This window comes from Camellia sinensis, chromosome 3, assembly GCF_055761805.1.
Source record: "Camellia sinensis isolate YWXY chromosome 3, ASM5576180v1, whole genome shotgun sequence".
Classification (NCBI taxonomy): Eukaryota; Viridiplantae; Streptophyta; class Magnoliopsida; order Ericales; family Theaceae; genus Camellia; species Camellia sinensis.
In genome coordinates, this window is record NC_138963.1 from 46802660 (window position 1) to 46827592 (window position 24933).

General features: G+C 31.7%; 2 protein-coding genes across 2 annotated transcripts; both read right to left on the bottom strand.

Moving 5' to 3' along the window:
• Positions 1–299: 299 nt before the first annotated feature.
• LOC145821482 (putative disease resistance protein At1g59780) lies at positions 300–23089 on the bottom strand. Its single transcript, XM_082918003.1, has 3 exons — positions 21790–23089; positions 2342–2448; positions 300–524 (listed from the first exon to the last, which is right to left on the bottom strand). The coding sequence occupies exons 1-3, from the start codon at positions 23087–23089 to the stop codon at positions 300–302; spliced, it is 1632 nt and encodes a 543-aa protein (XP_082774129.1).
• On the bottom strand, positions 21459–24712 carry LOC145821483 (disease resistance protein RPP13-like). Its single transcript, XM_082918004.1, has 3 exons — positions 24583–24712; positions 21790–24369; positions 21459–21683 (listed from the first exon to the last, which is right to left on the bottom strand). Exons 1-2 carry the CDS (start codon positions 24710–24712, stop codon positions 23198–23200), a joined length of 1302 nt encoding a protein of 433 aa, XP_082774130.1. The 3' UTR covers positions 21459–21683; positions 21790–23197.
• Positions 24713–24933: the final 221 nt, after the last annotated feature.

Sequence of the window (24933 nt, forward strand, 5' to 3'; positions counted from 1 at the left end):
TAAGCAGAAATGGAGAAACTCCATAGTGCGACAAGATCTCGCGAAGATGGGGATATAGAAAACACCAAACCTCGCCATCTACTACAGCCGAAACTAACCAAGGAACCCTATCATCACTAGGAAACAAGAAATTATCATTTGGGCAAGAAGGTTTTATATTCACATCGTCAAGAATATCACAAGTCGTTTGAAAGTGAGCTATACCCTCTGGGCTACTACTAAGCAAGTAGGCATATTTTCCCATCTCTACATGAATTTATAGAGAGTTGCTCATTCTCTTCCTTCAAACCACTGATCTCCTACGCCGAAGACTTTAGTACAGAGTCTATCGTTTGAAGCTTCTTCTCAGCCTCCGCTACCTCAACCTCCGAAGCAGCTAGCCAAAGTTCTAGCTCCTTCATCCTCTCGTTTTGCCTGTCATTTAAGGTTTTCAGCTTGTTAGTAGTCCTTATTATTTTGTCATGGCACACCATGGCATCACAAGTAGAGTATAGACCTTGTAAAACGAAAAGAAAAGTGTAAGGCTGACAGGAATTCAAAAAACACCTCACAGCAGGGTAATGATAAGCACTTACCACTAAAGAATTAGGAAGCATCTGAACAAGTTGATGCCTTGCCTATCTGGGCTTGAAGTAAAATTTCAACATTTATTTGGTAGTTGGGACAAAATTATAACAATATCTAATATCGAAAGGCCTAGATTGATCCCTAAGATATTATTCAAAGCAATTACACCTATAACAATTCTAAACAAATTAGGCGAAAGCTGGGAATGAGGTATCCCATAGAAATGAAGCACCTCCTTAAGAAGAGGATGTAGGGGCAATTGAACTCCCTCATCGACTATGTTTATTAGAGGGAGATGAATTCATTTCTCTGATCCCTCTATGGTCAGAAGAAGGAAGACGAACAACAACATCATCAGGAATGTTATACTGAGTTCTAAACTTCGTAATACTTTCCTCGGACTCAAAGAAACCTCTCAGACGATTCATGGTGAAAATAAAGGAAAAACAACAGAAGAACAAGCAAAAAGAAATTCAAAATCGAAAGAAGCCAACGAGAGGAAAAACTTACAAGGATTACAGATTGGGACTTTAGGCGAAGGATAGGAAAGAACATGTATAGGGTTTTGAGAAGACGATGAGCAAAGTGGCGAAAGGCAAGGGACAACCACTCAATTAATGTGTTAGAAGTGAAACGGCGCATTGAAAGACGAAATGATGGGCATCATCATTAAATTTAAAACCACAAAAAAGACGGATGTCACTGATAGAGGTAGTGACCCAAATTTCAATTAGGTCGACCACGATGTCTTTGGCAATCCGCTACAGAAGATCGTTGAAGAGGGGCAATTGTAGAGAGATAAAAACATTGACCCAAAGCCCAGAGGTAAAAACATTGGCCCAAAGCCCAAGTCCAGCCAAGCAGCACGAATCAAAAGAAAATCCCAAATCATCGATAGGTCCGTTAGATGAAAGGACAGTGTCACGTGACCAAAGCCTGAGCAAAATCATCCTCTAGAAGGAGATTTGCAGAATGCAGGGATGCCCTTAGATCCATTCATAATCAACGGCAAGGATCACAATCGTCAGAGATAGGGGCATAGGCCCAACTTACTTAAACGACACAACCATCCGATGAACTTAATTGGATGGATAAAGCAATTGGCAAGTTGGTCACTAACTCCTGATATAATCTAAATCGTACATGGCAAGATGATCCAAAGACAAAGGATCAAAGTAACCTAACCACTTGGCCGACCAAAGTCTAGTAGTAACCACAACCCTTAGATTAAGATGCTAATCTAACGACTGAGGCCCAAGACAATAACACTATAAACAGAAGAGTAAGGAAAAAGTGAAGGAGAAAACAAAAAAAAAAAAGAAAATCTTTCTTCCTAACTAAATACTATATGGCTGATCATATTTTTGACTTGATCGTCAGAGGATCCTCCCGACCATCTCTGGTCGGAAGTGATCACTGACGAGTTGGTTTCTCTTTGCAGAGTAAATGAAAGAGCACCTTATCTTGTTTTTCCTGTGGAGAACTTTCTACCTTCCACACTATTGTAATTATTTTTTTTCTGTTTGTGATGATTTGAGAAGTTCAAATTAGGAGATTCATAAGGAGTAAATGATAAATAAATATAGATAAGTGAAATATTTTTTTATGTAAATTTTTATTGAACTTCTTGAATGTCCTGAGTAAAATTTTTAAATCCGTCACTAACCACCAATACAAGAAAATACTGCAAATTCGAGGATAAAAAAGGCGATAATAATTCTGCACGTATATGAATCAAACACCATGTTTCTTTCTCAAAGTTAATTAAAGTTACCGAAGTAGTACCTGCATGAAACAGCATCATTGGCAATTCTGCTTCCAGAATAGCTGATATGCAGACCTTCTCTGTGTTCAAAATATATGGGTACCAAATGAAGGGTACTGATATGCAGACCTTCCAGAATAGCTGATATGCAGACCTTCCAGAATAGCTAATTATGACCTTTTTTTTTTTTTTTTTTAAATTATGATCTATTGTGATCTTAATTATAATTTGATTATGATTTTGATTATACATATTGTAGTATTATTTATGATTTATTGCGATATTAATTATGTTATTATTTTAGTTATGATCTAAGAACTAAGAACTCTTTGATTATACATTATGTGGTGTTTAGTTATAACTCTTTTTTGTTTTTTTTTTTGTTTTTTTTGTTTTTTTTTTTTGTTATGACTCCCATGAGATTGAATTATAACATTTCTGAGAATCAATCTCAAAAATATTATAATTTACATATAATACCCACCTCTTTGAGCATTACCCCCAAAAAAATATATAAAATGAAGTGACATATGGACGTACAATATTTATTATTTTTTTCAAATGCGGTCATATTTTTCAGCAATTATATTTTTTCATCGATCATATTTCTTCAACAACTATATTTTAAAAGTTGTATATTCTAATCCCACATTTCCCATTATAAATGAGACCATCTCCCCTCATTTAACTAGATTAGATAAGACCACTCAATAATATTGTTAAATATAATAGTTATATATTTTTTTATCATACACATCATATTATATTAATTATCATATTTAAATTTCTCTTCTCCTATATAAATAAGGCTTATATACACAAATATTAAATATATACATAATATAATATTATCTTTATCTCTCTTTTGAAACATGATATCAGAGTTATAGGTTAAACTCTTAGTGTTCTTTGTTTACTGACAGGTGACAACCTTATCTTGGCCACCCTCGGATCTCGACTCGATTCACTGCCATATTTTTCTATCAGTATCGTTTCATAATAATCTCCTCCTTTCTCCGTTAATTTCTCTATATTCCCCTATTACTAGCCAAAGTTCCGCTACATCTCCCAACTCCGGCCATAGCCGCCATCTCATACCGTTGCCCACAAACCCATTGCCATCTCAATATCATACTACATATTTTATTATTATTTTTTCATTACCTTCAACTGCAAATCCAATCGAACCACTAATTTTCTATTTTTCTCCTTAGTTTATCACATAAGTTTTGTTCTCCACTTTCATATTTTTACACATTATTTATTTATTTTTTTATTCCAACCATCACATGGGTTTGCTTCCACTAACCTATCCGAATTTTTTTATTATATATACGTAATATTAAATATATACATAATATAATATTTTCCTTCTCGATATTATAACAAATATAAATAGATTAAAAAAAATTTGAGAACAGCTAAACTGGCACCTACTTTGCAGAAAAAAGAAATAATATTTATCACCATATTTGTTTCATCCACTTGCTTCATTTTCTATAGGTATACCTCAATTCGAGGCTGAATTAGTCTTAAGTCAAGAAATCAAAATTTTCACCTCATGTTTTTTACATGCCGAAAATTTTAGGCTCTGTTTGGTTGTTAATTGAAATCAATTTTCAACACGTGAGCTCGCGCATGACGTTTGGATACGACGTTAAAAAATTGATTCCGCGTGTTAATTCAAATTACATTTTGAAAATCTGTTTGGTATCTCGTACTTCAGTTCTCCGATTTCAATGTGTCTGTCTTTTTCCTCTTTTGCGATAACTATTCAACTCTTACTAATCTGGTAAATAAATTCTTCATCTATTATGTGCAAATGATTTCAGACGAGTCGAAATTAGTTCTCAAATCTTTTTGTTTAAATTTGTAGCTGACTATTTTTTTTTTTTTTTTTTGTTTTAGATGTTTTCTGATTTTCCTGAACTGTTTCAACCTTTTGCCCGTTAATCTGGTAAATCAATCTTCATCTGTTATGTATAAATGATTTCAGAGAAATTGAAATCAGTTCCCAAATGATTTCTGAGAATTTGTAGATGAGTTTTTTTTATTTCAGATCTGTTGGTATTTTAAATTGTGAACTGTTGAACCTTTGCACGAAGAGATACCTGGGACACCCGACCGGTCGTCCCCCGGGTCATCCGGCCGGTCGACCTACCGGTCATCCCCTGTGGCCAGCTTGCTTTTAACTGTTTGAACCTAGAACTATTTGAACCTTTGCACAAAGAGACCCCGTACCTGAAAAAAAATTGATAATGTTTTGTAAGATTTACGTTATGATTTGTATTTTAAAATATTAAACTTAGTGTATTTATGTTAATTTTTATTAATATGTATTCTCAAAAGTTGTTGACTTTAACAAAATTTAAAAAAAAAATTAAATATGTATTTTATAAGATGTTTGTACAGGCGTAAAAAATGAATTGATAGAAAAATTAATTGGCACAAAATAATTGATATAGGTTTATTTTAAAATGAAAAAATTATTTGAAAAAAAAAATTATTCAAAAAAATTACTAAAAAAAATTTAATTGACAAAAAAATCAATTTTTAATTTCAGTATTTTAAAAATAGTTTGGTTATTATTGTTGATAAAAAATATGGATATTGATAAATGCGTTGTGTGTTTAATAATAAATTATTGGTTGAATTAAGTTTTGAAAATTATTTTCAAAACACATCACCAAACAAATTTTCATATTTCACATGTCACATCAAATTTTTAAAACTTAATTCAAAATACATCTTCAAAACACAATTCAACACTCTATTTAAAAATCATAACCAAACAAATTTTCTACACTCAAATCATAATTTTACAACTCACAAACTCAAAATGCAACTCATACTCTCAAATCACATTTACAAAACACAACCAAACGTAAGCTTAAGTTCTATCAAAATTTTCAACTTTGAACGTTGCATTACAATACACCTGAGAAATTATATAAAAATGAATTTTTTTAATTAAATATTTAAGTAATATGTCATAGTAGTGCGCCGGTGGTCCCATGCGCTGGGTCCACCATGAAATTGAGACGACTCCATCCGTTGAACATGTTGATTACGTTAAAAATTATTCAAATAAACAATAGCAAAAACTTTTTTGAAAAATGTTTTACATCACTAATTTAATACTATTAATATATCACTAATTTAATACTATTAATATATCACTAATGAGGTGACATTATATGGACCCTGTCGTTTATGTGATGGTTTGACTTTATTTTATTTTTTGTTTTTGTTTTTATTTTTTTTTTCCTTACACTGTCAACTTATTAGAGCTAATATTAGTGTTACAATTTTAATAATCTATATCACCACTGAACTTTTTTAATAATAAAGACTTCAATCTAAGTTTGCATAATAGCAATTTTACACTAGATGATAAATTTAAAATAAATATTAAATTAGTGCACAACATTATGGCCTCGTTTGTTTTCAGAGATAGAATGGAGGAGATTAATAGTAAGAGAATTGATAGTGAGGAATTGTTAAATTATTTTTATACAAAATAATAAAACAAATAAAAAAATTAAACATTATATTTAAAAAAAATAAAAAAAATTCTAATCCCCTCACTATTTTTCTAATACCATCTCTACCTCCTCCTTACTAATCCCCCTTCCAAAGAGACTACTAATATCAAGGGATTAATAGTTCCCTCCCCATCTCTCAAAACAAACACCCCAATTAATAATCTCAATCCCCTCCCTATAACTCCAAACAAACGGGCATATGGGGTTATTGAAGCAGGGGAGACGTTTTAGCGGGTTTTTCGCAGTAGTAAAATGGAAAGAACCAGTTTGTGGTAGACGCTCTCAGGCAAATAAACCCTCTGCACTTATATATACTAATAATAATAATAATAATATTAAAATGATCATATATTTGGGTATCATAATTAAATACAAAATTATTTTGGGAAAATTATAAAAAAATTCCGAGATTTGAGTATTGTAACAAAATAAATCATGAATTATTAATTTTATTAATTTAAATCCTAATCTTTTGATTTGTTTTAAATCTAAACAATTCATCTATTTTTGTTTAGTAAAATTAACATAAAAAATATTTTAGTCATTAAACTCAATATAGGTACACATAGAATGTCTAAAATATTATTTTTCATTGATTTTTATGACTAAAATATCATTTTTTCTGGGATAAATTACAAATAAACTCCATGAGGTTTGATTAAACTACAAATCGCCTCCTGTGGTTCTGGAAATTACATTCACTTCCTGAGGTTTCTAATTTTCTAACAAATCGCCCATTTTATTAATAAATTATTAAGTTAATTAATAGTTTTTAATAATGTTATAAATATGTTTCAATCAATAATTTAGGTAATTTTATTATTGTTTAGGAGAGTGATTATGAATTTCTTTTTTTTAGTTAATTTTGTTAAATAATTTTTTTTAACAATTTGTAATTTTTCAAACTACAGCAGACAATCTGTACTTTAAGGAAACTTCAGTGGGTGTATTTGTAATTTACCCTTTTTTCCGTGAATTTTACTTAATGAAAATAGGCAAATAGTTTATATTAAAAATAAATTAAAATTTTAAGATTTAAATTGATAAAATTTAAAACTCAAGGTTTAATTTGTTATAAAGGTTAAACTCTAGGATTTTTTTTTGGTAATTTTTTCAATTATTTTTGATTTGTTATTTAACTTCAAAAATTTAAAATCATTATATGATAATAGTTTGAAAAATATTATCTTAATCTTGAATACGTTCTAAGCATGATAGTTTTTGTTTTCAAAATTAATTACTCTAGAAGATATTTCTAAAGTAAAGAAAACACTCGAATTTATTACTGAATTATATATAAAAATATATTAGATCTATTCCCAATGGTTGCATATATTATTAATAAGGGATACACTCCTCTCCAGGCCGCCAATCGGTGTTGTTGAGAAATAGTGGGCTTTGATGTAGATCCATCTCAACGATACAAATAATTTATTGTATAGAGTTTGTCGAGTATATTATTCTTGAAAAAAATATTAATTGAATATCAATAGACATTTGATCAGATTATATTTCTGTCAATAACAAGTATGATTTTCAAAATAAATTATTGACAGACATATGATCTGATCAAGTGATTATCGATATTTGATCAAATTGATTTTTTATAGGTATGATGTACTAGATGGGTCTTAAATATTACATAGTTTGAATTATCAAAATGAGCTTAAATTAGGACCCACCATAATCTAACAACACCCTCCGATCCATTTGCAAACAGGAGAAGAACATGTCCCTATCGATAATACTTGTACTTTGCCAAAAAAAAAAAAAAAAAACTAAAACTAAAATTGATAAAATCATACCTAATATCAACGTCACAAGAAAATTAAGTAGGCCTCGTTTGGGAACAGACTAATTTAGTAATTTTTTAGTTATTTGGCTAAAATATGAGCTAAAAAAACTTGTATGCTTGGTATGATTTTTTGATTTTTTATGAAAAGATGTGCAAAAAGTATAGAGAAAATAGAATCTTTGAATTTTTGGTATGGATTGTTAGCTTTTTGACTTTTTTAATAATTTTTTGACTTTTTAACTAATCCAGCTGCTTCCCAAATGAGGCCTAAATTAACTACAATATCAATTGGAAGGATATGTCAGAAAAACTTGCATTCAAAAACTTAATTAGTTGTTTTATATCACAAAAAGCAAGATTTATATGTATGATATGCAAATGTATACCGGTGATGGTTTGGTAATTATTCTTTTATTTTTTTATATTTGACGTAAATATATAAGGGTTGTTTGGTAACGATTTTTTTTAATTAACTTTTTGTTTGTTTTGTTTTTTTAACTTTTTGGCTTTAGAATGACAAATTTTTTGTTGACTTTTTTGACTATTTGGCTTTTTTGATTTTTTTTTTTTTTTTTTTGGTCTTTTTGTGATTATTTAGTCTAGGAAATTTGCCAAACCAGGGCATAGTTGCGGATCTCACTTTTACATAATAAATATTTTAATAACACATTTTAATTACACTATTAAAATAAAATACTCTCCCTCTCTAAGGTTTTTTTTTTTAGAATATAGAAAACATTTATATTAAAACAACAACCTACAAAAACAAGATCTCAAAGGACCATACAAACTATACAACAAACGGAAAACAATAAATAAATTCTTCAAAAAAACCAATTATGATATAAGAAAAATCACTGATTTTTTCAAAGATGTGATCTAGAAAGTAAGATCTACATTACACCAAGCAAGATTTTCTTGAAAGCCCGTTGTCCCTGTTACGTCATCCCCGTCGCCACTGCTCAACTCCGCTGCCACTATCATACTTCGGACATCACTGGGAATTAGAGTTGAGAGGAAGGATACCTATGATGGTATAAGAGAAGGCTGGAGAGAGAAGAGAACTATTATGGATGTCGAAAATCTAAAAATCTATGTCAAAATCAAGAAAAAACAAAAAAAACTCAAACTCCTATTTCAGACATAAAAAAATTCAGATCCATACCTATAAATTTATATTTTAAGAGTATAAATCTACGCACAAAATTAAAATACACTTATTATTTTCTATCAGATAACACATGTTTTACAAAATTTCTAACTACCCTATTAAAAATAGGGAAATTTGGCTATAAACCCCCTTTACCTTCCTTTCATTATTAGAAGGACTAAGAAAAAAATTATACTTTCTAAACCCCCTCATAATTATAAAATCTTGCATAAAGGACAAAATTTATTATTTAAATATTTTACCAGACTATTATACCCTCACATATACACAATCCAGATACAAAATTTATCTTCTCTCTCGTCTCTCACTTCTAACCTTAGCTTCCTCTATGGCCGGAGCTGTGTCATTCCTAAGCTCCGACGATCTCTCTCTGCATCTTCTCAACTCTCCTCCTTCAACTCTCCTTCAACTGTTCATCTTCTATCTCGTCTCTCTCTTCTAATCCTAGCTTCCTCCATGGCCGGAGCTGTGGAGAACTTGCAAATCGCACTGATACATATATATATATATATATATATATATCTATATATATGTGTGTGTTTGTGTGTTTTGAGATTTGAATTCGAATATATATGTGTTTTGAGATTTGAATTCGAATATATATATATATCTACATATTCTGATCTGTAATATATATATATATATATGTGTGTGTGTGTGTGTGTGTTTGTGTGTTTTGAGATTTGAATTCGAATATATAGATTTTTGAAAGCTCAAAGTTTGAAAAATCTGTAAAATCTGAAAAATCTAAAGAACCGGGGTATGAAAAATTGAGATTTCTCTAAAATTTTCAGATTATAGGCCTGATTCAAGGATTATAGGCATGATTCAATATTTTTCAAAGTAAACATCGATTGATTCAAGGATTATAGGCCTGATTCAAAGCTCAAAGCTCAAAGTTCCATCGATTTTTCAGAGTAAACATCAAATTTCATTTGATAGAACCAGAGTAAAATTTTACTCAGGTTCTATTGCTCTGTTTTTTTCATTTGACAGAACCAGAGTAAAATTTTACTTTTATACAGAGTAAAATTTTACTTTTAACTTCAGAGTCTTACAGTTTATTTATTTTTCAGAGTAAAATTTTACTTTTATACAGAGTAAAATTTTACTTTTAGTTTCAGAGTGTAAAATTTTACTCTTATTCATAGTAAAATTTTACTTTTATACCGAGTAAAATTTTACTTTCACACAGAGTAAAATTTTACTTTTAGTTTCAGAATGTAAAATTTTACTTTTATACAGAGTAAAATTTTACTTTCATACAGAGTAAAATTTTACTCTGAAATATATAGTGAAGATGACTTAGGGGTCGTTTGGGAAAGGCTTCCGAGCTAAATTAGCCACTAAATGCCAAAAGAGGCTAATTTAGCCAGTAAAGGACAAAAGAGCCACAGTTGGTTGGCAGCAATAAACGGTCAGGGGAATTTACGAAACTACCCCTCATGAAGAGGGGCATGCGGCAGCACAAACAAAAAATAATTTTTTTTTTCCAAAAAACACATTTTCCCAGAACAAACAAAGTTGAAAAAAAAAATTAGAAACATTTTTTTTTTGTTTTTTGTTAAAATATTTTATAAAAATAAATTCAAACTCTATTTTATAAAAATAGTTTTAAATATTTCAATTTTTTTGTTATGTATTTGGTTATGATTTACGTGTAGAGTTGTAAAAGTACTGTGGAGTTTCAAGTTATGTGTTTAGATATGAGTTTTAAAAATAATTTATTACTTAAGTTTTATTTTATGTGTTTGGTTATGATTTGAGTGTAGAGTTATTTTTAAATTTAAAATATTAACATTTTAAATTATTTAAATTTTTTCGATTTCAATTTTATGAATATTTATTTTAATTTTTTACTTATTCAATTTTGTAGATTATTTACATTATTTAAATATTTAAAATAAAATATTACGATTTAACATATTCTGATTTGAGTGTAGAGTTGTAAAAGTAGTATGGAATTTCGAGTAATGTGTTTGGTTATGAGTTAACTCAATAATTTATTAATTGAGTTTCATTTTATATGTTTGGTTACAACTTGAGTGTAGAGTTGTTTTTAAATTTAAAATATTAACATTTTAAATTATTTAAATTTTTTGAATATTTAAATTATTTAAATTTTGTTGTTAAAATAATTTTTTTTTTATTTTGATATGTGTTTGATACGGCTCATTGATTTTTTTTTTTTTTTTAAAAAAAGAAAACATGAAAACATAAATTACCATTCGCCACGTAATTAAATAAGGCAATAAATATAAAAATAAATAAGGCAAAAAATAAATAATTAATGTATAAAACAATAAATAAAAATAAATATGGCAAAAAAATAAATAAATAAGACAAAAATTAAATATTACGATTTAAATTTCAAATATTACGATTCTTTTTAAAATATTATGATTTAAATTTTAAAATATTACGATTTAAATTTTAAACACTTACGATTTAAATTTTTTTAATTTTAAAATTTTTTACAAAAAATTCAAACCCTATTTTATACAAATATTTTTTAAATATTTTAATTTTTTTGTTATGTATTTGGTTATGATTTGAGTGTAGAGTTATGAAAGTAGTATGGAGTTTCGAATTATGTGTTTGGTTATGAGTTTTAAAAATAATTTCTTAAAATACACAGGACAATAAAATAAAACCTCACTTTTTATTATTTTACAGAAAATGAAAACAAATTGAAATTAAAAATAGAATAAAAATAAAAACCACATGAAAAACTATTTGTAAAAAAAAAAAAAAAAAAAAAAAAAAAAACTTAGCCTGGGTTGGTGACGCCACTGTCAGGACAGCCGCCCAAATAAAAACAAAATTTAATACCAGGGGCAGTTTAGTAATATTATATATGGACACCTCACCAAAAAGCTAAAAAGTCAAAAAAGTCAAAAAGTCCTTCCCAAACTAGACTTTTTAGCCCAGACAAAAATAGCCAAAAAAGGTAAAAAAGACAAAAAACCAATCCACTTCCCAAACGAAGGCTTAATAGGAGAGCTGATAGATATGAGGGTAATATAGTAAAAGAAACAAGTTTTAAAATATTAGGAAATTTTGAAAGTACTTATATAATTCTTATCATTTTGAAAGATAAATTAGATAATGAGGGACTATCACCAAATCCCCCTTAAAAATACTCTGAAGTCAAAAAGAGTCAAGCCGCCTTGCTTTACTACCTATATTCTAAAGAGTATAGTCTTCACGACCTAAAGCTGTCAGATAACACTTATTATTTATATTCAGATCTATACCTATAAATTTATATTTTAAGAGTATAATCTACGCACAAAATTAAAATACACTTATTATTTTCTATTAGATAACACATGTTTTACAAAATTTCTAACTACCCCATTAAAAACACTCTGAAGTCAAAAAGAGGCAAGCCGCCTTGCTTTACTACCTATATTCTAAAGAGTATAGTCTAAAAAATTATTCAATTTTTAGACAAGAAAATGATTAGTTAATATCAATCAATTATTTACTTAACACATCAATATTTTATAAAATGAGTTTAAAAAATGAATTTATATGTCATTTTCTACGCTAAAACGGTCAATGTGCGGATATTCTCGGCGGATTGTTTAATATAACAGTGGTTATCCCACCAAAAATTTAGGTAAATATTAGATGTCACATTCATATTATTATTTTGAGGTATTTTATTTTGAAAAGTAATATGAATTAGTGGAGGTAGTACGATTTCATAGAGTGCATCACTGATCAGGGATGTTGTTTCGATAATTTAAATTTGTTTGATTTTGTAGAGTTTATCATATGTTTTGTTTAGATAATTTAAATTATTTATTTTATTTGTGTATATTATTTATAAAAGAAAATATCGATCCAATAATTGTAGGGATACTGTTTCATAAATCTCTTTTTTCCTACTTATGTTCCATGTAGTGTACAGTATTTTTTTATATTCTAATAAATCCTACGGGTGACATAGTTACCAAAATACCCCTAATAATATTTACATTTATAGTGTGAATGTTCTGTGATATGAATGTTCACACCATCAATGTGAATGTTAATATGTCAATGTGAATATTCACATTGTAAAATATGAATGTTTACATCACCAAATTGCTAACTGTTCAAAAAACATTTGTAAGGATAGTAATGTCTATAAAATATCTTAAATATGAGAATTAGTATTTGGTGGATCAAATGTCTAAATAATAGGACTTATTAGAATATAAGAATATCTCATAGACTAATTGGGATAGAAACACTTGAAAATGAATTTTCTAATAAATTTTCCATAATTGTAACATATTTAATTTAATGGATGATTTATTTTTAAAAATATAATTGTTGTTCATTTTTTTGTTGTGATAATTACAATAAATCGAATAGGTTACGATTATAATCTCTCTATAATATTTTTAGAGATGATATACATGAAATTGCCAATAAAATAAACGATTCAAACTATCAAAATGAAATTTGTGATGAATTTGACAGGCCCAAGCAGTGCACTTAAGTTCAAATTATAGAGGAGAGGAAATTTACCTCCCTTCATTTTATGATGGAGGCTACAATAATATTAATTTGTCACAAATTATTGAAACTTTGACCTCTTTTAGGAAGAATATAAAAAATTAAAAATCAGCTTTTAATTTATTTTGGGTCATATAATCATCTTTAATTTTGTACACATTTTTTTTTTATAAATAAAGTTAAAAAAAATTAAAAAGTCAACTTTTAATGAATTTTCAAGTCTTTGTTCATGATGGTCGTTTATAGAGGAGAGATGAAGTGAAGTTTTAGCGACAAATGAACTCATCACCAAAATGTTTGTAACTAAAAACATTTGTCTTTCTTCGCCCCCAATACTATATATATATATTTTTCAATAGAAATGAATATTGAAAAAAAATAAATAAATTTATAAGTATGAAAAATATTATATCATCAAACACTATTAACCCACAATAGCTAAAAATTAGGGAACTTACCGGTAAGTCCCATGCACAAAATTCAAAACCCATTTAGTCCCAAAACAAAACACTTGCATCAATTAGTCCTGTATGTTTTTAATTATTACAAAAAAAATTTATTTTATTTTTAATTTATAGACGCTCCTACATCCTACCACCACTGGACCTTCGTCAGGCAGTCACTGGAGACTTGTCAGAATTTTCAATATCACTGGGAAGTCGCCGAAGTATCATTAGAAGTTCGCCGGAGTGTTTTGAAAGACATTGGAAGTCGCCAAAATGTCCAGAACGTTTGCTGGATGTTAAGAATATCATCAGAGACTCACCGAAATATCCAGAATATTGTCGGAAAAAAAAAAGAATAAATGGAGAAATTAGAACAAAAAATATAGCAAAATGTACTAAATATTGATAAAATGAAAAAAAAAAAAACGTAACAATAACAAGCAACAACAATATGAAAAAATATATATTATTTTTCAATTTTTGTAGTATTTAAGCAAATAATCTCAAATATTGATAAAACTGAAGAGTAAATTTTGATACTGTAAAATGTTACAGTTTGAAAGCAAAAATCTTTTAAGCATTTATCCTTATTAATTAAACTGAAAAACATGTTATGAAATTGTAAAATTTTATAGTTCTAATGAATGTTATGAAACTGCAAAAATTTTCAATTTTAAAGCATGATTCATTCTAGTACTAAAAAAATTGAAACTGTAAAATTCTATAGTTTTCACCGCCTGTAACTAAAATTTGTAAACAACTTGTTCAGAATTTGAAAATTTTCTCCATTAAAACAATAAAAGAGAAGTGTGTAATACAGAAAAAGTAGAAAAATTGAGAGATCGAATAAGAGAAACATATATAGGAACATGATTGTACTCCGACAACTATTTTTAGTTTAGATCGAGTTGGATTTGATATGGATCTACTCATTTTCTTCGCTGGAAATTCATCTCCTTCGTCATTGGTAATGGTGAAGTAAGGAGTTGGTGGTCGGTGGTAAACCGCAATCGATGGTGGTCGTCAGTCATTGGTCGCCAATAACTATATATCAGGGAGAGAAAAGAAGCAAGATGCCCTGGTTCAATACTTTTTTTTTTTTTACTGACAACTACATGTTTTTATCGTCAAATTACCTAATTAGCAACTAAAATTTACTCTAAAATTCCCGCAACAAATCTCATCAGTCACCAAATTCAACTAATGACCACCAAAATACCTACTACCACCTAAAAAGTCATTGAGCCAAAAATTTTTAAAATATAAGTTTCGTGCTTTCCTGTACATAATTTAGGACACCTACAAAATAATCCAAAACTAACACCATATCAAACATCAATATCAAATCTAAAACAAACCAGCATAATTACGAATTCTATACAATTCAAAACATTAAAACATAAGTACAAATGTAGATTCATCTGAAGCATCCAAGCCACAAACCGATACAAAACATAGTGTCAAAATATATCTAAAAACACAAAACAAAACAAAACAAAATCCTCTGATGACAACCCAAGCCATTCCTTGGAGTACTATCAAAATAACCCCCTAGCGCACCATCCAAGTTGCCCCTGGCTTACTCAGTCATCTATTGCCATCATTGTTCAGCAGCATGTCATAAATTATGTGTGTACCACGTTTGCTGGTTCAACATCCAGTCTCTACATCGGTTCAACATGACCCCACTACAACAAAAAACACATTTGGTGACCCAAATATTTGTCGCCAAAAGTACAAATTCCGTCGCCAAAAGAATCGGCGACAAATATACAACTTGTCGCCAAAGGCCTGTCACTAAAAGTATTGGCGACGAAATCAGAAGTTGTCACTGTATGTAGACATTTAGCGACAAGCAAAATTGGTCGCCAAAAATCATATATTGTTGCTACAAATTACAATTTGTTGCTAAAAGGTTAAAATTTGAATAGGTTATGTACTTTTAGCGACAAATAAATGCGTCGCCAAAAGTACTATTTAACGACAAAATTAATTTGGTTGCTAAAAATCACGTTTTTAGCGACGAGTTAGTTTTGGTTGCTAAAAGTTCTTGGAATAACCACCAACTTTTAGTGACAAAAACAATATGTTGTCGCCAAATATATTAACAGCGACCAAAATACCACCTGTCACTAAAAATTCAGTACATAAATTTTGATTTTAATAATTTTCCTGTTCAAAATAATCCAAAATACTTGTTTTCCTGTGCACAATATATACACAAATGTAATGTAAATAATAATACACCTATGCATGACATTCATACTAATTCAAAATTAATAGCTATGAAAAATCCCAATAAACATAATTACAATTCTCTGACAATCTAAAACATGCATACCAAAGTACTTACAAACTACTAATATCAAACCCATAAATACATTACCAAATCCTATCTCAAAATATTTTCAAAATTACAACCAAATATTTTGATGTTAAACATCTAACCAACAAGTCATTTACTAAAATCCTATGTCAAAATATTTACAAAAACACAACACCAAATATTTTGATGCTAAACATTTAATCCATAAATCATTTACCAAAATCCTATGTCAAAATATTTCCAAAAACACAAAATCAAATCTTCTGATGCAGCCCAAACTATTTTCCACCATTGCCAATCTGTCACATGAAAAAAGAAAAAACAATATTAGATTGACAAAAAAAAAAAAAAACTTGATATGAACTTCACAATTTTGATTTTAATTTTGTAACGGGAAGTCCAATCGGGTGCTGTTTGCTCATACAACTCTATTTAGGCTTGAACAAGCTACCCGTGCCAAGTTCGGTGGTTTCAGTGGTCATTTTGCAATTTTGGCCCCCGAACGGGCCTTTTAAGTCTTGTGTTTTACATTTTTTCTTCTAATTTTCTAACCGGAAATCCAATCGAGGTCCCGTTTGTTCCTACAAGTCTATTTAGGTTTGAACAAGCTGTCCGTGCCAAGTTTTGGTGGTTTCGGTTTTCATTTCGCAATTACGGCTCCTGAACGAGCCATTTAAGTTTTGTGTATTACAATTTTCCTTCTAATTTTCTAACCGGAGATCCAATAGAGGTCCCGTTTGTTCCTACAAGTCTATTTAGGCTTGAAAAGGCTATCTGTGCCAAGTTTTGGTGGTTTCGGTGGTTATTTTGAAATTTCGGCCCCCGAACGGGCCTTTTAAGTCTTGTGTTTTACATTTTTCCTTCTAATTTTTTAACCAGAAATCCAATCGATGTCCCGTTTGTTCCTACAAGTCTATTTAGGCTTGAACAAGCTGTCCGTGCCAAGTTTCGGTGGTTTCGGTGGTCATTTCGCAATTTTAGCCCTCGAATGGGCCTTTAAGTCTTGTGTTTTACAATTTTCCTTCTAACTTTCTAACCGGAGATCCAATTGAGGTCCCGTTTGTTCCTACAAGTCTACTTAGGCTTGAACAAGCTGTCTGTGCTAAGTTTCAGTGGTTTCGGTAGTCATTTCGAAATTTCGACCCCCGAACGGGCCTTTTAAGTCTTGTGTTTTACATTTTTCCTTCTAATTTTTTAACCGGAAATCCAATCGAGGTCCCGTTTGTTCCTACAAGTCTATTTAGGCTTGAAAAATCCGTCCATGCCAAGTTTTGGTGGTTCCGGTAGTCATTTCGCAATTTCGGCCCCCGAACGGGCCTTTTAAGTCTTGTGTTTTATTAGGAGCTTTAGAATAAGAGGGTTGGTCGGATTAATTTGTCCAATTCGTATCAAATTTAACCCCAAAGACTAAAACTTGCACATTTGAGTTATTTTAAATGCCCAACTCATTTAAACCCATCATAACTCATACATTAGAACCTCTAATTTGTCAAACTTGCTAATTGCAAATTACACACTTCATCTTACCAATGCCTTTGCGATGTTCACACAGAAAATGAACTGATAAACTAATAATGAGGAATGAGGTGATAAAAAAAGGCATGCCCCTGAATACCAAGTTAATTCCTTCATCATAAAAGATAAAACAATGAAAAAACACATGGAACAAGAGCAAATCATGTCCATCAATCACACAATAATTATAGAAAATAGAAATTTGTACAAAGTTTTAACAGACTTTGGCATTAAAAAATCTTTCAGAAACTAAAAATTATGAAAAATTTTAAATCAAGATGCACACAGTTTTTTTTTTTTTTTTTTTGAACAAAGATGCACACAGTTTGACTATCAAGATTTTGCCACATAATTTCAGACTACACAGCAAAAAAATAAGCTTTTACACAGACTACACTCATTCTAACAACAATTTCAGGTTAAATGGTGGGAAAAGGAAACTCAACTCTGGCTAGGAAACTCAACTCAACTCAACTCAATCTTCTAATCCGAACTCTAAAACAAGCAGTAGAAATAAATGTTTCAAAAGAGTGATAAAATGGAATTCCCTCTTTGTTTCCTATGCAAATCTCCTTCAACTTATCATCAATTATATAGTCTTTGAATAATTGTTCTTGCAGGAAAAAGGAAGAGGCGTTTGGTGGTGGTATGACTGGAGAGAAGACAGGATCCACTAACCAGATAATAATAGAGAGTATTTTGGCTGATGTGACACTTTTGTATTGGCTGTCCATAAATCCTTCATTAACGGGACAACCGTGTACAATACAATCTCTACATCTAAAGAAACTTCTCTTATAAAACAAGTGCTAAAAATCAGCAGTAGTGTGCTGAAAATATGTCGCAGAATATAGACAATCTATATGTTGAAATCAAGGAGAAGAACTAGTCAAAGATGAAGCTCCTGAATGAGAATCTTGTAGTTGACTCCTTATTTATCACGTGCTAAATATGTACAGAATTTCAGTAAATTATGTATGATTAAATGTAATTCTTGTATATAAATATAGTGCATCTCAATAAAAAGGTCTCATAATTCAAGTTTTTTCAAAACTCTATTTTTAGAAATTCTTCATCCAAAACTAGATAAGAAACTGAGGAAAAGAAAAAAGTTCAAGAATAATGAGTATGTACTATTATATATCTAAAATAATATCATCTAAAGAATCTATATGAAAAAGAGTAAAAATTGAAACCCCAAAAAATATGAGAGTGCTCTATGATAATCAAAAGTTACATCAACTTGTAGTAACAAATGTTTTCACAGAGAACACTTGATGTGAATAATTAGCCATTTCAACAAATTATAAAGGCTAGCCAACTTATTTATACAATGAGAAGAAAAAAGCTTTATATATAGATAGCATTGGCTTGTTTGCTATGTGTATATTAATATATATATATATATATATTATTAGGGAGTAATCAAAAAAGCCAAGAATCCAGTACAAAAATTCAAATTCTAGTTCACATCCACAACCCAGAAAATATAAAAACAGAAAACAATGAAAATGACTCTAATTAGTCACATAGTCAAAGAAATTGCTCATTCAAATTCTAGTCCACTGCAACTTTTTGTCTCTTTCAAACCAACACACAGACACGTGGTGGGTGTGAAAAAACCACTTACAAAATGCACACCAAAAAACAATTACTCAAGATCACCTATAATTACTCTGATGTCTCTGAAATCATCAAAATTTCAAAATATTTACCAAAATCAAAGCTTAATGCCTAGCACAAAACATTGGTTTAACAAATGATCAAACTACCAAACTCAAACCAGATTTCACAAGAATCAAAATCTATAAGGTGATATATCGAAAAATCTGAGCGCACCTTTCCATGCTAGCAAATTTGTGCGATCGATACCCAAATTATAATATCAGTCCCCAAAAAAATACAAAATCAGTTACAAAATCAGTCCGAAATTCAGAATATACCAGTCCCGAAAATCAGTTCCAAAATCAGTCCAAAAATTAGAATATATCAGTCCGAAAATCACAATATCAGTCCGAAAAATCACAATATCAGTCCGAAAAATTAGATTGATGAAAAAGAAGAAAAAGACGAAGATGAGAGAGTGTGAGAGTGTGAGGGAAAAATCAGTCCCATTGATTGTGTTGTGTTCTGCAATGCCGAATGAAATTGATGATAAATAAGAAAGAAAGGAAGATGAGACAATGTGAGAGAGTGAGAGTGAGAGTGAGAGGGAGAAGGAGAGGGAGAGGGAAAGAGAGACGAAGAAGAGGGAAAGAGGACATACCTCTGTCTTCTGTTGTGCCGTTTCAGGTTGTGGAATGAGAAAACGAAGAAGACTCATTTTAGGTCAATCTTGTTTATTCGGTCATTAAAAAAAAAAAAAGACAGATTCAAAACGATGTCGTTTTGACAAAGAAATTTATTGGCGACAAAAATTATTATGTTGCCATAAATATCATTCACCTTTCAGCGACTATTTTAATTTCATCGCCAAAAAGTCCAAATTGGCGACAAACATTTTTGTCGCCATATATTAATTTCGTTGCCAAAACTTTTTTAGCGCTCCCGCGCAAAAAATTAAATTGGCGCCAACAATTTTTGGCGACGAATTGAGATATTTGTTGCTAATGGTGTATTTTTTGGCAACGAACACGTATATTGTCGCCAAAAACATACAATTGGCAACTAAATTTAATTTGGTTGCTAAAAAAAGCCGCCAAAAATGCTTTTTGTTGTAGTTCCCTGTAAATTGTTCTGACATTGATTCCGGTCAGTTCCTAGAACGGTTTGGCATAACCCCATAAACTATCCCGACATTTATTTCAGTTAGCTCCTACAATAGTCCGGTACGACCTTAAACTGTCCCGGCATTAGTTCTGACCAGTTTGTATAATGATCCAGCAAGACCTTAAACTATCTCGGCATTAGATCTGCCCAATTTCTACAGCGGTCCGGCACGACCTTAAACTGTCCTGATATTAGTTCCGGCCAGTTTCTGTAACGGTTTGGCACGACCTTAAACTGTCTCGGCATTAGTTTCGGTCAATTTCTGTAACGGTTTGGCACGACCTTAAGCTGTTCTGGCATTAGTTCCGACCAGTTCCTACAATGGTCCGACATGACCATAAACCGTCTCTCGGTATTAGCTCCAGTCTCTAATCTATCTTAAGTGCCCTTGCGCTTCCGTTCGGATTTTGCAATCTATTTACCTTTTATTTTATTTAGTTTTATTTCATGTTTTAGTTTCTCTCTCCAAGTTCAAGATGTTTATCCTCCTATCTTGAGTTTGAGGGGGGATGTTACTGTATATATAGTATATATTTTTAGATATATTAGGTATTGATTTTCTAGATATATTTATATTGTCATAGTTATGTTGTTTATAGGATACTTTTTCTCAGTCTATATATACAGGTCTTCTATTGTATATGATTAATTAATTGAATACAATACATATTAATTTTTCTCTCTCTACTATTCTAACAACTAGCATGTATACTCAACCAAGAAAAAAAGAAGAAGAAAAAGAAGAAGAAGAAGCCTCAATCAATGCCAAGTTCTTTTTTATTTTATTGTGGCTGATGATGCCACAAGTGGTGAAATGTTAAATTTGCACATAATATATGGTGCAACCGATAAAGGTGAAACCAAAACTTGTTGTTAATCTCCTACATGAAAGACTGAATTCATTCAAACCAACAAATCAGCATGATGTCAAATTTTTTTAATTAATCATTCTTAATTTAAGAACCATGCTGATTCAATCTCACTTTCAAATCCACATGTTAGAATGCTCTAAATTCTATGAGTATTTCAGCCTTAAAAGTGAGCCACTTCATGAACATACAAATGAATTTTATTTAATTAAGCCAAACACAAGTTAAAAATAGAGTTGCAGTGTATTTTACATAAAAAGAACGGTGTTGTGAACAGCAGAGATACAACAAGCTGCATTTTTTTTTTTTTGCAGCACATCAACTCTTTGAAGTCTTTTGACAGTCTTGACTCCAAATTAAAACTGCATTTTATTCCAGTCTCCAGTATCCGCGAGCATTAATCCTTCATTAAAAACATTAATATAATTATAAGATCCTTAGTGATCTGCTCACATTTGGTTCATTAAAAAAAAATGATAGACAGTATATTACAAATGAAGAAAACTTACATGCGAGGGACGAAGGCTCCCACTCATTGGTGAGTAAAATGTTGCTTCCCAACCTTTTTTTAACATCTGCAACAAAATCCGGCGACATGTTTGTTAAAAGTAATTCCTTCAGGGCAGGCAGGTGCTCTAATCCATCCAACTTTGTCAATTTTTTGCAACCTCTAATTTCTAACTCCGCAAGTTGGGGCATGGCACCTCCCTCCAATGTCCACTGAACTAGGTTTTCTAGCATCCACAATTTCAAGACGTGGAGTTTAGGGAAGTCCCCCGAAACACATCTCATTTCCGACCTTAGATAAGAGAAAGCAAGAATCTTGAGGACGTTCAGTTGAGGCAGCAGCTTCCCTATCACCGGCATTGGATCTTCTGTGAGTTTTGACATTGACAATGTTAGGACTTTGAGATTCAGGGGAAGGTATTTAATCCCATCCTTTATCACTCCAAACAAATATAAGTTCGAAAGAGACTGATGGTCCTTCAAAGGACTCAACTCGAGGTCTAAAGGTTGACCAAATCGATCTTTTGATCTCAATCTTAAGGTTTGGAGTTTGTCAAGTCCTGATATGCACTTGGCTGTTTTCTCTGCTGATTTTGGATGGCATGATACTCCCAATTTCAGAAGGCTGGTGAACCAGTCTAAGCCGTATTCATAAGGGTCCTTAGCACCAAGCAGGAGCCCCATTAAGGTCTGACGGTTTGTCGCTGAAGACTCTTTTGATGATGGCTTCGCAATTGACACCTCGTTCATAAAGAGATGTCGAAGGTTCTTTGCCTTCCAAATGGAACCCGGCAAAGTGGTTATATTAGTATACTTCAAATCTAAAGTCTCCAAGCATGGTAGATCCCCAATTGTTTCCGGACATGATTCTAGACCGGTCCATCGCAAGCCTAAGTATCTTAGGTTCTGTAAGTATTGGCCGAGTTTCTCGGGTAGCAAAGGTTTGTAGACACCCTCTAGGTCAAGCACTTTCATCAGGACAATACCTCTAGATCTCCTCTTACTGATTATTGTGTTAAGCAATGTACCGACTTCTCTGTTAGATGTACCTTGTTTTTGGGCTTCGAATGAAACAAACGAACATAGATGTTGAGTATGAGACTCCAAAGTAGACTTGACCCCAACATAATGATCTGCAAGCCTCCGAATAATCTGATTAGACTCATGTACATGTGAATTGCAATGGCGGATTTGAAGAAATCCTATATCCTCGGCTTTTGGCAAGAAGACATCGTAAAGAAAGCTCGGCATTCGACACGTTTTGGGGCTTCCGTCTTCTTTCCATGTCGCTATTTCAATCATGTTTCTCGACACTAGTTCTTCCAAATATGCCTTGGCCAGATCTTCAGGTTCAAGGACACTAGTCGTGGTAGTAGTTGATATTTGAATAAATCCCTCGGCAATCCACAACTACAACAACCTCTGCATAGGAATCTCATACGCTTTAGGGAAGAGAGTCAAATAAAGGAAACACGGCTTTAACACATACGGTAGCTCATGATAGCATAAAGCTACGATAGTCAAGAGATCGACTGATTGATCATCATCCCCCAAGTACTGCGAAAGATGATCAATTACACCGGACCACTCATCATTCGGTTGTATGCTCGACAACAATCCTCCAAGCAGGACAATTGCTAGAGGCAAACCGCGACATATTCTGACAATTCCTACCTTGAAATTGTTCAAATTATCATAATTTGCCCCATTTACCACCTTCACGAACAATTCCCAACTCTCCTCATCAGATAACCTCATGAGTTTCAATGGGTGACCCCACGGGTCAACCTCGGATGCAACCTTAGAGTCGCGAGTAGTGAGGATGACTCTGCTTCCATTCGCGGCATCAGCGAAGGGACGTGCTAACATGAGCCAGACATGATTGGTGCAGATACCATCCAATACTATTAGAAACCTGAGCTCCATTAAAATCTGGAAAAGCAAAGCCGACAGTTGGTGCTCGCTCATAAGCTCCACGTCAGCCAATACGCCACATATTGGAATCTGTTTGATTATTGCAAGCAACAGATCCTTGTATGTGAAATCTTTGGCGACGTGGAGCCAAGCACGGCACTGGAAATGCTGCCGAATGTCTACTCTGTTGTAGACATTCCTTGCCAGTGCCGTCTTTCCAAGCGCTTCTTCGCTCACCAGAGAAATCACACGGAGGCTTTTCTCCTCCTCGTTGTCGGTCAATCGAGCTATTAACTCCTTCTCGACATCTCCACGTCCAACAAGTACATCGTGCTGCATTTTTTCGTGCGTTGCGAATGTTTGATTAAATTTCTTATGATCGAGGATATTGTATTGGTCTGTTTGTGTTGCCGGTCGATGTTGATGTGGGAATAATTGAGTGGATACATCTCTGAAGCTCCGTACAATTTTATTCATTTTGTAGGTGAACTGGATTTGGATCCATGGTCTCTTTTGTTGGGTGTTGAGGAGGAAAGATTCGATGATATATTCTGCAGAGTAAAGAGTGCGAAGAAGCCGAGGCCAAAGACGAAGCCGAGACTCATCGAAGCCAGTGGTATTGTTGTTTTCGGCATGGAGGAAGATCAAAATATGTTTGAGGGGTGATGCTATGGTACATTTAGATGTACCATACATTTAGTTATGAACTTATATGATTTTATATCATAACCTATACCATATTAGTCATAACTACCACCATATTAACTCATAACTTAGTTATATTCAATTATTTACTTATACCATATTACTTCATAACCAGGTCATAACTAAGTTATTAAATAATTTTTCTCTTAAATTAGGCAACCGGTGTACCCGGTTACCAAACAGAGCAAAGTCAGAGTAGTCCAACAGTCCCGAAGCCAGTTGGCCTCCCTCTCTGGCTCGTGCTCTTGCTCTTGCTCTTCTCTTCTCCTCCCTCCTTTCTTCCACCATAGTTGGAGCTTCAGCCATTGCCGAAGACCACCAGCCCCGTCGGCGTTGGGACCACCATTCTCTCAGTGTAACCTCTCACTCTCTTGACGTCAAGAACTAGAGTTTCTTCCATTCAAATCAAAAATTTCCAAGAGATATTTTCTGTGGCTTATGTTTGTTTCTAACTCTAAACTTCATTTACATTAGGGCTTTTGATTTGAAAACCCTAACCCTTATTGAATATCTGATATTAAGTTTGG

What these genes read in the sequence shown, in the direction of transcription:
- LOC145821482 (XM_082918003.1), bottom strand. Translation starts at nt 23,089, where the DNA reads ATGATTGAAATAGCGACATGGAAAGAAGACGGAAGCCCCAAAACGTGT. An exon ending in GGAGCCTTCGTCCCTCGCAT is followed by an intron (nt 2,449 to 21,789) that starts GTAAGTTTTCTT and finishes TCTGCATATCAG; the next exon opens with TACCCTTCATTTGGTACCCA. An exon ending in TTCATGCAGGTACTACTTCG is followed by an intron (nt 525 to 2,341) that starts GTAACTTTAATT and finishes AATTCCTGTCAG; the next exon opens with CCTTACACTTTTCTTTTCGT.
- LOC145821483 (XM_082918004.1), bottom strand. Translation starts at nt 24,712, where the DNA reads ATGGCTGAAGCTCCAACTATGGTGGAAGAAAGGAGGGAGGAGAAGAGA. An exon ending in CTCTGACTTTGCTCTGTTTG is followed by an intron (nt 24,370 to 24,582) that starts GTAACCGGGTAC and finishes AATGTACCATAG; the next exon opens with CATCACCCCTCAAACATATT.